Source organism: Porites lutea, chromosome 9 (assembly GCF_958299795.1).
Source record: "Porites lutea chromosome 9, jaPorLute2.1, whole genome shotgun sequence".
Lineage (NCBI taxonomy): Eukaryota > Metazoa > Cnidaria > Anthozoa > Scleractinia > Poritidae > Porites > Porites lutea.
Window position 1 is genome coordinate 7,402,108 of NC_133209.1, and position 13,126 is coordinate 7,415,233.

At 40.7% G+C, this 13,126-nt stretch overlaps 1 protein-coding gene across 1 annotated transcript in view; it reads right to left on the reverse strand.

Annotated features, from left to right (window-relative positions):
- Window positions 1-4,957, reverse strand: part of LOC140948821 (angiopoietin-1 receptor-like) — a 40,454-nt gene extending 35,497 nt beyond the window's left edge. The window contains exons 1-2 of the mRNA XM_073398096.1: window positions 4,867-4,957; window positions 1-157 (exon numbers count right to left, since the gene is read on the reverse strand). The exon at window positions 1-157 is cut by the window's left edge and continues 128 nt beyond it. Coding sequence (XP_073254197.1) covers window positions 1-157; window positions 4,867-4,957 — 248 coding nt within the window. The remainder of the gene's footprint in view (window positions 158-4,866) is intronic.
- Window positions 4,958-13,126: the final 8,169 nt, after the last annotated feature.

Here is a 13,126-nt window from a genome sequence, read left to right on the forward strand (position 1 = left end):
TCTATGAAGGTTGTTTGCCACATTATCAGCTGATTAGATTGCCTGTAGTGAACGGTGTATCGAGTTATCGGGCAAGAATTATATGACGGGGTCTTCCATGAAAGAGCTGCATAACAACCTTCAGGTTCGGCTGACACTTCGAATGATGTAGGTACACCTAAAAAGAAAAAAAATCAAGATAGTGGTACACCTCTCAGGGAGTAACTACAGTAAAACCCCGGTAACTCGAACTCTGAAAGGAAACGAAAAACAGTTCGAGTTAGTGGGGAATCCGAGTTATAGGGGTAAATTTCAGTGAAATTCTGATCAAGGGAAAGGAAATTTAGTTCGAGTGAGCGCAGAATTCGAGTTATTCGAGTTCGGGTTTTCGAGGTCCTGCCTCGAAAATTAGTTAATGCGAACAGATAAGAGATACTTATATAAGCAATAAAATCAACACCGCTTTTGTGACTTACAGGTAAGAAAGATCGATCTTCACCAAACAGTGATGAAAAAAAAAAATTAAAGAAATTACTAATATCAACACTCACAGGGGGATATCCCTATACAACCGACAGTTTAATTCGGTCTATGCAATCTGGCAGCTTACCATAAATCAGCTGTTGGAAGGAACGTCCGACACAAGTTATATCCTTTATAACATGATGATTATAGTATGTTGCCCAGTATCCGGCCGGTACCAATATCCGGCCACTTAAAACAAAAACTCAATTGCAGTTTTCGGTAAACGAAGTATTTCGAACGGGAACTGAATATTTCAGCTTTAAAATGCAAGTTTTGGCGTGTTTGCAGCTTGAGAGACAGTTGCAGAAGGCGCTGTTCTGTTCAGTGAGTAAACTGTTCATGGCTAATATTAACGCTGTTTACTGCGCAGTAAAACTAGTGCTGTTCAAATAAGGTTGGTAATATGTGATATTTTCAAAAACTGTTTTATATTTGAAGTGAAGATACTAAAAGAAGTAAGGTTTTCATCAATTCTTCTTGAAATTCAATTTATATATTTTTTGGAATAACGGAGGCCAGAAACATTCACTAAGTATTAATGTCAGGTGCCCAGTATCCGACCAGTTTTATCTTTGCTGCGCTGAATCGATGAATTAACTGCGAACATCATCCGGACAAGATTTATTTCATATCTATAACTATAGTTAAAGCTTAGGATATATAATATAATCTGTTCAATATAATTCTACTCAACTCCTTATGAAAATTTTCTTTACTCATTCAGGGGCGAACTGATTTTGCCTGCACGGCTTGTTTCGCGTGACTGCATTACCTATTTTTACAGCGGTTACCTCTAACACGCGCCCTCCAAGGGTTTTTTTCCAGGCGGTGTGCGTCACGAGATTCGACCAATCAGAATGCGTTGTTTGTAGAGTGATTTTCGCGCTTACGTCGAGCCGTTACTGATTTTGCTTGCACGGCTTGTTTCGCGTGACTGCATTACCTATTTTTACAGCGGTTACCTCTAACACGCGCCCTCCAAGGGTTTTTTTCCAGGCGGTGTGCGTCACGAGATTCGACCAATCAGAATGCGTTGTTTGTAGAGTGATTTTCGCGCTTACGTCGAGCCGTTTCAGAGGTGTATATGGTGAAATTTTCGCTTTATTCCAAGCTTTTGTGTGTAATTTCTACACTGTACTACCGTGCAAAGTTGTCGGAACACTTAATCTTGATAGTAATTACGTTACCTTTAAATATTTTGCTTTCTTGAGCATTTGTGAATAGTTTGAATTGCTCGGTCATGACTGCAAGCCGCCATGATGATTTCAGTGTTGTTTTTGCCGTTCTTCTTGGATTTTTTTCTGGTTACTGTTAACGGTTTTATCGGATTATTTTGGTCATCTTGTTACTTTAACCTTTCTTCTTTGCAAATCTTGGGGTCTACCCAGGTCTACCCCTGTTAGTTTTCCCGTTTTGAGCCGTTGAAAGTGTCTTGGAATTAACAGATCGTCTCAGCCAAGACAGTACTAGCACAACTCCCGGGAAACGGGCTGAAACTGACTTGCCGAAGCGGAAGCCGACGTGAAGGGTGTAACGCCAAATCCAAGAAGAGTTTGTTCCATTTTAAACCAGAAAAGGTAAATAAGTTTGAATATTGTAATTACCTTCGGAAAAAAAAGAACAATTTTCGTAACCCAATGCGAAAACTGAAAGCGTGAGTTTAAAATAATTTGCATGCAGTGTGTGCTATGTGTATACGAATCTTTATGTCAACTTACGTGAAGGAATAAATTGTAAGAAATCTCTATACCAAAACACAAAACCATTATCGAAGATCTAGACAACATCATACAAGATTTTAAAACTAAGGTTAGGTACATAACAAAATCGATACCCTACGCTCACTTCAATGAACGCACAGACAAGATCCAGAAGATGGTGGTATATTTCTGCGGCTGTAGCTTCAGTTAAATTCCCATTATGCTGTAGCTGTTCGGCTCTTTCGGTCTGTTTCCCCTTGCCTGATAGAAGATTTATTTGCGCATAGGATCACAAACGGGCACTGTTTGCAAAATTATATGACATTTCGATGAAAATAAAATTGTTATGAGAGGCGATTTCTCACCTTGCTGTTTGCTCGCGCTCCCCCTCCTTGCCCGGTAATAAAGTCCATCAAATACATAAACACTACTAATGGAGGAATTCTTTTTAGTTAAGCAAATCCAGGTGTGAACTACAGATCTCTTACACTCTGAGACAAAAATATACATATAAACCCAACAGTACATAAGCTCTTCTGAAAAGCAAGGAATCGCCGCTTAGAATCGGCTAGACTTGTGGCACCTTCGATCGTCTCCGAATCGCGATAAACCTATTGAAATTGCCTTATGAAGCCAATAGCAAGCATCTAAGGCCACCATGAGATCCTGAAAATTCTCCAAATCGCTCTGTTCCGTAACTTTTTTCAGAAAAGGAAGCAGTGTTTTGATCCCTAAGTTGATTCATCTCTCTCACGAGATGCGAACTCGACCGTGTCACGATTGAAATGTGGCGCAGCAACAGTATTACCCACAAATGTCCAGTGCTGGCCACAAGATCCCTACTTTCCTTTTTCATCCTTAGTTCCACACTTCTCAGAGGTGTGGAAGTGTGGAAAAGTCTGACAAAGTCAGGATAATGTCACACTTTTCTCCCTGTTAAGAACCCCTTGTCATTCTTTACTTAGTACTACACTTCTCAGAGGTGTGGAAGTGTGGAAAAGTCTGACAAAGTCAGGATAATGTCACACTTTTCCCCTGTTAAGAACCCCTTGTCATTCTTTACTTAGTTCTACACTTCTCAGAGGTGTGGAAGTGTGGAAAAGTCTGACAAAGTCAGGATAATGTCACACTTTTCCCCCTGTTAAGAACCCCTTGTCATTCTTTACTTAGTTCTACACTTCTCAGAGGTGTGGAAGTGTGGAAAAGTCTGACAAAGTCAGGATAATGCCACACTTTTCCCCCTGTTAAGAACCCCTTGTCATTCTTTACTTAGTTCTACACTTCTCAGAGGTGTGGAAGTATAGAAAAGTCTGACAAAGTCAGGATAATGTCACATTTTTTCACAGGCACTAACCCCTTGTCATTCTTTCCTTAGTTACACTTTGTCAGACTTTTCCACACTTCCACACCTCTGAGAAGTGTGGAACTAAAAAGTAAAGAATGACAAGGGGTTCATGACTGGGGGAAAAGTGCGACAATATCCTTACTTTGTCGGACTTTTCCACACTTCAACACCTCTGAGAAGTGTAGAACTAAGTAAAGAATGACAAAAGGTTCATGACTGGGGGAAAGTGCGACAATATCCTTACTTTGTCAGACTACTCCACACTTCCACACCTCTGAGAAGTGTGGAACTAAGTAAGAAGTGAAGAAACTCTGGATTTCATGGCCAGGGCTGGACATGGCTCGTTTTACCCATGAACCTTTGTGGGTCGTGACGCACACCGCCTTGTTTTTTTCGCTCTGTTAAAACCTGAGTTTTCGTGGACGTCAATCAATTGTTTCCATGGTTTTCTCAATCGCTCTGACAGAGGTTTCCTCGTCGCTGAATGAAGGGAGAAGAAATTTCGAATGACGCCAGCGTTTTTAAGTATTTCATCAAGATGAAGGATTAGTATAGGTAATAACATGAATTGTAGTGATATTGTCTGAGAAATTTATGCAATTTTATTGGCTTAGAGCAGTGGTATTTCAGCTTACATGTGGAAATTACAAACTGTTTGCGGGTAATAGTATAGGCAAATATTAATAGAATGATTTGTACGTGATATTTGGCATAAATACCACCCGTGATATTTCGAAATTGTTATAAGTAATTTCACGAGCCGTTAGACGAGAGAAATTTGAGACAATTTTGAAATATCACGAGTGGTATTTATGCCAAATATCACGTACAAATCATTCTATTAATATTTGCCTATACTATTACCCGCAAACAGTTTGTAATTTCCACATGTAAGCTGAAATACCACTGCTCTAAGCCAATAAAATTGCATAAATTTCTCAGGTAAGTATAACGTTGTTAAAACAACGAGGTCTCTGCGAGCTGCGTGAAATAGACGAAACACTCTCTATAGTTTACGTAAAGGTTTTCAGGTTGTCTATTTATTTGAGTGTATGAAAACACGGAGCCGTGCACGATTTGCCAAGGAGTAGAAATTCAATTAACACACCGACAAGGGAAAAAAGTTTCCTCTGAATGGAGGCTGTTTTCGAAAATGAATTTCTACTTATCATTCTTTATGTTATCGAATAGAATCCAGAACTACTTGCTGTACCAAGAAGAACTCACACGATTTGCGAGCGTGTATTGAGAAAGCTTATGTTGTTGTAACTTATAGTGGGTAAATAAGTCGATAATTTGGAGTTTCCTCCGACAAACACTCAACAAATTCGTACTCCTCGTAATCTTGACATGAAGCGGTGTCAGATCCTGTAGCAAAATATTGCAAAAACGGCTTAAACGCCGGCATGTTCCTCCGAGTGCTCGAGAAACGGGAAAGAATCTTCATGAATCTTCTCTTGGCCAACGCGTTAAAACCATGGTAACGGTTGATTGACGTCCACCAAACCGCAGGATTGAACCGAAGAAAAAATCTCTGAGGGCGCGTGTAAGGGGTAACCGCTGTAACCAGAAGCGTCAGAGTTGAACCGGGAATTCTCATACAAATCTTCCCGTTGTGACTGCTAGAATGGAGTTGCAACGGTCTAAAACGTTTCTCAAGGGGATTGAGAGATGTGAAAGAAGGAGGTATAAGTGCTAGAAAAGTAGCCTAAATGTGGAAATGTGGGGACTGAGCATGAAGAAATCAACCCCTTGACGGTACGTCAGACAAAATGGGAGAGTGACCTTTGACCGTCGGAAGGGCTCTTCTTCCTTTTTTTTTTTTTTTTTTTTTTTTTTTAACAAAAAATGAAAAACAAAAACAAAAAACACCGGTTGGCAGATTGGCTAATTGAGCTTGCAAACAGGGGCTTGAGCTTGTCCTCGGATGGGTTCTTCAAATCAGTGAAAAATTTCCTAAGCAAGGAAGTAGGGATCTATACCGTTTTAAGACAGCAAGCCAGGAAAGTGGTTTCGGAGTTTCATCATTTTTTTTATTCCTTCCCCTTTTATCAAATTATCTAGCTCCCAATACACAATTTTTTCCGATTAAAATTTATTGCGTTTCATTAACCAAACGGGCATTTTCTGTAAGAGTTCCCTACAATAGCCACACCGTGATCAATCTGCTGGAGGCGGTGTGGTTGTAACTGGATTATGTTCCTACCAAATTCAGATCAAGAGTGACCATCAAAGCGCCCTGGAACAAGTGAGCGTCGCAGTGTGAAGAAATGTCGAGAAAAATACTTACACTGTACTACAAATTCACATTTCAAAGTATTGTATAGGAAAAAATAAACAGAATTTTGACTTTTTTGTTTGTTTCTTTTTTCGTTTTTTTTTTTTTCTTTCCATATCTCTAACCTTGATCAGCCGCCCGCGTCGGTTGTTCTCCCCACCATACCGAGTCATTTGTTATGTTTTGTTTCACTATGCTGGCTTCCCCGATCGATTTATATTTTTGGAATCGAATACCACTACTTTGCAAGAGCAAGAGGAGTTTATAAGTCGCTTGCCTGTCGAAATTTATGTATAATTAAGTTGTTATTGTTGTGGCCGGATACTGGGCAACATAGGAGCTCTGCAAAAATATTAATTTCGCGATGGAAACGACGGCAAAAAAATTAAACTGTCTTTCATCATATTAAGGACTAAATAGATTTTCTCTGGGCCAAATTTCAGAGCTCTTGCGACTAAGAATATAGCAAAGTTATTGCAATGTTAAACTGAAGTGGCTGGATACTGCATGGGTATCATTCTGTACCGGAAGATTTGATGTTGAGCATTTTGTAACTTAGGACGAAAATAGCCTTATGTGGTTATGATAATGACAGTTAGTAACTTTAAAAGTCGAATTATTATTCATTCAAAATATTCTTCCCTTTTCTATTGGAACAAACATCACGGCCAATCAGCTAGCCTTGTCCAAATTTGGAAGACGTTTGCGAAATAAACAACAGTTCGCGGACATCTCTTTGTTATTCCGGCACGTAACAAAGGAAAATGACAACAATAATAAAGGGTGATGGCCAGAAGAAGGGTCGGCAACCTGAGAAGCCCGGAGGACGAGATTTTGTTGTTATAGTAGAACAAAGTAGAGACAAAATGGCGCAACATTTCACACGTATCGCGAAGACGAAATACCCAAACATTTCATCTTTCAGTAAACTTGGTGTGTTTATTGTGAGACTTTCATTCGTTTAATTCTTTGTCGTTGTTTTTGTAGTTATTGCAAAAACTGCAAAGAGGAGCATTTGTAATCTATACGAATATCTGGATTGAGAGTCACGTTTACGAAATTGTACCACGTGACCAAGTTTCCACTTAACTTGTGCTTAACTGTTTCTTACTCCTACCCCACAATTAGCAGCTTCACGTTAGTTTTGTCTATAACAATTGTTTTGGACTGTTTTTACCTTTACGTTTTCTATTGTTGAGTATTTCCTCTTGCCGTAAACGTCATTCTAAATCGATCTAATAGTCAGCGACATATAAAATGCGAACTTGTGTAATTATGCTGAAATTCTTGCAAAACAAACACGATAAGTATGATAAACTGCGACTAAGAAAGCCACATAATAAGATAACATATGACTTTTTTCTTACAATTTAATTAGTACCTGCTTTCGTTTCCAGTTGACGTTTTGTCCAAAAACTATGGCCCAACGAGTTTTTCGCTCTGATTTGTATTTCGTAAAGATTGCTACTTTGGACATCAAACTTCTTTGAATGATCTTTGTTTGACAGGTTAAACTTTTTTTCGTCGGATCCATCCTTTAGTGATGAAATGATGAGTTCATATCCAGTTACTCCACTTCCTTCTATCGGTTTCCACTCCACTTCTATCTTACGACCGCAGGCAAAGGTCTCATTTTTTACAATTTCGGGACGTGGTGGAACGTTGGAGCTTACTGAAAGTAAACCATTTTAAAGAAGCTCAGTATCTGTTGAAGTGACTTCAAGCAGTTTTACTGAAACGACCGCATTGAGAGCAAACCATATTAGGGCCGTAAGGAGAATGGGTCAGATGAGTCTGGGTGGAATGCGTTGGAAATTGAAGTGAAGGGAAACAGGTGATTTTTTTTAGCGGGGTAGCTGTGGATGTTTTGTAACAGGCCTTTTACATCTCTGCCCTACCCGGAGTGAATTCATTAAACTCTCACCTGTGTAGTTTACCAAATGTGGCTCTTCCTTTGAGATCAGTTCTAAAACAGCAGCTACACTTGGCATACACGAAAAAAATGAAATGAAAATGGCATACACGAAAGTGAGGCTGTCAGTGGAAATCCTTCTCAAATACCTGTATTTGTAATAGTGTGACGTGCCCTTCCTTCCGAATCTGGCGAAGCCATTGTTGGGTTCCCTGTGCTGGGGCTCTGTTAATGGCATTTGTGCGTTTTAAGGGGTGAGAATGGGCACCTTTTCACACGTTTAAATAATAACGCTCTTCCAACTACTTTCCAGTTATCTAAAGCAGTGTTTTTTTCCATACAAATGTAAATCACCACATGAAAATGGGGCAAAAATCTTTTCAACGGTTCGAAAAGCCTCCAGTTAGCCCTGTGTGCAGCCATCAGATTTTCGCAGTATTCGGAATTCATAAATGTAAACAATTCGGTATGTTATAATGCCGCAAGTTAAGATTACAATGTCGTCATTAATAACGGAGCACCATGGCTAAGAAAATTTGGTTATCTATGTATCCAAGAAATGTTGGTTTTGAACAAAATCGTCCGTACGTACGTACGTCCACCCCTTCAAGTAAGCCGGGGTGAAATTCGCGTTTAAAGTACCCGCGGCATTTTGGCGGTAAATCCATGGCCACCAAGAACGAAAAGACAACAAAAAGCCGTGTCTATCTTTTTATTTGACTAAATCTTAATGTTAATGTTATTAGCTGAGACATGGTTAACAGAGAAAGTGCAAGAGCGAGATATAAACAAACAAAGAAAAAAAACAAAGGAGACGAATTTCGTACGTAGATTTAGCTAGGGCTAAAAGCGAAGTTCTCGTAAATTTATATCTTACTCAAACAAAATATTATGTCGTGTAATGCTAGGCGGCGACGACAACGAAAAGGGCCAACAAAATCAGTATGTCTACATATAATTAGCAAAAAAACAACTTTGAACGTGCAGCAAACTTTTTCTTTTTTTGTATATTTCTTCCCCGTTGTTTTGCATGACTAGAACGTGAAACTTCCAGAAACCTCATTGTTACACGTTTTATAGAGGAAATGTTATATGCGTTTCTGTTCACTTTTTTCACTGCCGCTCATTTGCACCTTGGTGGCCGCTAGCATTTCTCATTTTCTCACCGCCTTTATAAAATTTTCATTTTTTTATTCCAACAAAATTGGTCTCCTTTGTAGTTTTTTTTTTATCTCTCGCTCTACCTCTTTATCTGTTATCCACGTCAATTTAGGGCCTGTTTACATGGAGGTGAGTGACTCCAGGTAGGTGAGGTAACGCGCTTAGTTGGAGTAACCCGCCTGTCCGTAAAATCTCTCATATGGTCACCCCACAAGGTGTATGTTGCTTTGGTCACATGAGTAACTGCAGAAGACCCTATCCCTTCGAAGCTCTATCCCTGAAAGAGCTGAATACGTGGATACGCAGTTATCCCTTTTATACGCTTTTCTTTTACCTTTAGTGGCTTTAAGAACGTCAAATAGACATACTGTGTGCTTTATAAGCTGTTTTAAGTGTATGACGAAGTGGATAGCGGGTACGCAGTAACTATTACTTAAAGGATTTTTACTAAGTGGATACGCAGATACGCGGATCGAAGTGACAAAGTGGAGACGCAGATACGTAGTGGCTGAGTATCTGCATATCAGCGTATCCACCTATTTTTAGGGGTTGCTTTAAAGTGACAGGATATTCTGCAGTTAAGCCTAGAAAGGAGTATTTCTATCGATTTGTGTTTTTAGTGGCCGTTTTAGGACTCTATAAGTGCTTTTTGCGATGAATTTCAAGAGAAAATGGAAGCGATTATTGCAAGGGAACATTAGCCTTAAGATATCAGCAAAACTCGAGGTAACAAAACACATGTTCACAATTCGCAGACGTCATACCGTATCGGGTTAGTTGGGCATCTGTTCTTTAAATGCGCTGAAATGCGTTTACGTTGGGTTTTTTAAAGTTTAAACACCAGCCATTTTGCTGAAAAATATCTTCGAATTCGTGTTTAACAGGACTCCATCAGCTTCATACAGGGCGTGCTGATGGAAGTTCTAGGGCAAAGGCTTTGAACAAAGTATTATCGCACAGTCCGTATAGCACGTAGTACAGTGGAACCTCAATTAAACGAAGTGCCAATTAAGAGACTGGGGAAATCTGTTCGTTATATCGAACACCTCGACTCAACGAATTGTACTACTGTGATTGCTGTGATGCTTGGTGTGTGTGTGTGTGTGTGTGTGTGTGTGTGTGTGTGTGTGTGTGTGTGTTTGTTTGTTTGTTGTTTTCAGCATGCTGGGAGTGTTTTCTGTTTTGTTTTGTTTTTTTTCATTTTTTTCAGGCTCCATTCAGCCTCGGATAAATTAAGGTTAGTGAATATGTAACTCTAATTATCAAGGTATTATCCTTCTCATCAAAGCTTACAAGGCAAGTACAGTTTAGAACACGCAACATACCGTATTCATAGAATGGGACGTCCTCTGCGGCAATTTCCACTTCATTCTCAAAGAGCACACACTTGTATGTTCCAAGATCTTCCGTGGTTAAATTTTCAACGCGAAGATAAACCTCACCCATCGTTTGCTGACAAGAATTGGGACTTGAGAACGTGCTAAGTATTTTATACTTCCCATATACATCCATTATTTCTTTCTCGTTTATGAACATCCATTTCCACTTGTAAGAAGCCATTTGTTGAAAGTTAAGCTGGTTTGCCTTGCAACTAAAATATGCACTGCCGTTTGGTCCCGTATCAAGACGAAAGGCACTTAGTTTAGGTATTATTGGTGGACCTGTTGTGCAAAACAGATAAGCCAGGGATCTACACCTTAGTTGGAAGGCGAAAAAACAGACAAACAAACAAACAGGGCCCAGTGAATCGAACGCCGGTTAGCGCTAACCCGGGGTTAAATTTATTTTAACCTGGGTTTCTTTTTCTTTTCATCAAAAGCACTCTCTTGCGATAATTTTCTCTATGCTCTTTAGAGTATCCAATCATCAAATTGTAGGCAAAGAGAATGGAACTGAATTTGCTTTTTAAGCTCTCATGGCTGAGTTCAAATTTCGCACTAACCCCGGGGTTATCTTAACCCAACTTCGAACAACCCGGCCCGGGACGAAACAATAAATGATTTAAAGGTGAACTGGTCACCACGAAATGAAAATATACGACAGATGAAGTCTCCAGTGCTAGCCCTTAAGCAAAGGGATGAAACAGTGTGATTGCGCTCTAACGAAAGGCTGGCACTCATTTGCGCTCGTTTGAAAATCTTTTTACGGCGACCATTTCACTAATTTCAACTTGTTTCTCTTTCGGAAATTTAAGAGGTTCCGTAAAAAATAGTTTATAACGGACTACGGACCTGGGATTGGGTATGATCATCTGATCAACGGCACGTAAAGATCTGCTTAAGGCATAAATAAAAGGACAAACCAACCAACTCATTGTATAGTGACATTCTTGCACCCTGTACATTTAGTAATATTTAACTATAGTTAAATAGTGATAATAATATCGAATCATTCACCAGATAAGATTATGTCTCGGATTATGAACACATGTTTGTTTTGTTATCTTGAAGTTTAGCGTTGTATTTGTTAGCGTTTCGTAAGCTTTTCATTGTAGTCTAGCAGGCCTTGCTAGGGGCAAGCCAAACAGTTCGTCGATCACGACGACTAAGGTGTTCAGGAAACAACTGAAAGCTCTGGCCCATCATCAACAGATCCGTCCACTTCAGTTTTTTTGGAACCTATTGCGTATCCGTAACCTGTCGACGCAAATGGAGAACCTCCAAATGCAACATAATGGCTTAAAGAAACAGATTCAAGTACCATCAAATCAATCGCCCCAGCCAACACCGCCCACTTCGTTCGATAAGCCACGCGTAGCAAAAAAACTCCCCCCCCCCCCCCCCACCAGATAAACTGAACCAGGCGTGAGGGTGAGTACATGGACTTTTCTGGCTTTTCTACCCTTAGCCTTTTTTTCGCAACTGTGGGGCAATGCGCATCGGCTAACATGCCCTCAGCTCAAGGATATGCAAGCCTTACTAACGAAATCTAAGCGCCCCGAAAGCGACATATTGATTCCTTTGACACGTGGCTGCAAGGGTGGTATGCTAACGAGAAACTCGGCATGGCTTCCCATCCCCACCGGTACCCTGAACTGGCCTCTTATCGCGATCCAACACAACTCGCTAATCGTAAATGGCCCCCTGTTTACCTGTTTGACATTCAAGCCAGGATGGTATATGCCATCAAGATTTTTGACCCCTTACCCTGGGTGCCAGAGACTTTTCTAGAGCGGTTTCCGGTTTTTGTCGTGGCTTCGGCCTACGGCCAAAGATGTGTCAGCGTTCGGTCAACACCGAAAATTCCCACCGCACGGCAGAAAAACCCCGGCCAATGCCATGTCCTTTGACCATATGGTGAAGGACTGTGGATTTCCCGCACCAGAACAGATAGAAGAAAAGAAGACCGGAAATGGAAAAAATTCCCCGTGGAAGTACCCAAACTTGTACGCCCCCTCCAGCCAAGAAGAATGCAACCTCTTTCAGAGAAATGCAAATGCGCCAATGTTTACAAGTCTTGCCAGGGGGACCACTCCGCGGCCAATTGTTTACTATTTACCAGAAGTTCGCTGTCTGTTTCCAATTGACGTTTGGCGTGACCCTTTACGTACCTACCCGGACCGTAATTTTGTAAGAGAATTATTACACGACATTAATTTTGGCGTTCGTATTGGTTTTAATCATGATCGTACCCCTTGATTTCCTCAAATCACCGTTCCGCAACCGCTAAACCTGCGCCCGTCGCACAGGAACTGGAACACGAACTGTCCCTGAACAGAATTGCCGGGCCTTTCCGTGCACCTACGTTTTCGAATTCTGTTTGGTCTCCGATGGGTGCTATTCCAAAAAAGCACTCGCAGCCTCCCAAATGGCGTATCATTAACGATCTTTCGAGGCCCGCTGGCCAGTCTGTTAACGACGCATTCTCCAAGGAATTATATACTTGCTCCTACGACTCAATCGACAAGGCTATCTCTTACCTTAAATCGTTCGGTCCCAATGCTCTAATCAGCAAACTCGATCACGCCTTCCACCTTATACTTGTCGACCCTCGTGACTGGGAGATTTTGGGGTCCATTTAGCCCCTCGTTATGTCTGACGGTTCTACGCGTACTGGTTATTTCTTAGACATGTTACTTCGTTTGGTCTCTGGAGTTCGCCGGCGCTATTTCTTAAATTTGTCAACGGTTTGTGATACACGATGGCGCTCCATGGAACCCCTTTGGAACTACCCCCCATGTTTTGGGGATGTGGCCCTCTTGCACCAAGCGCCGCTTGCTCTTCGAG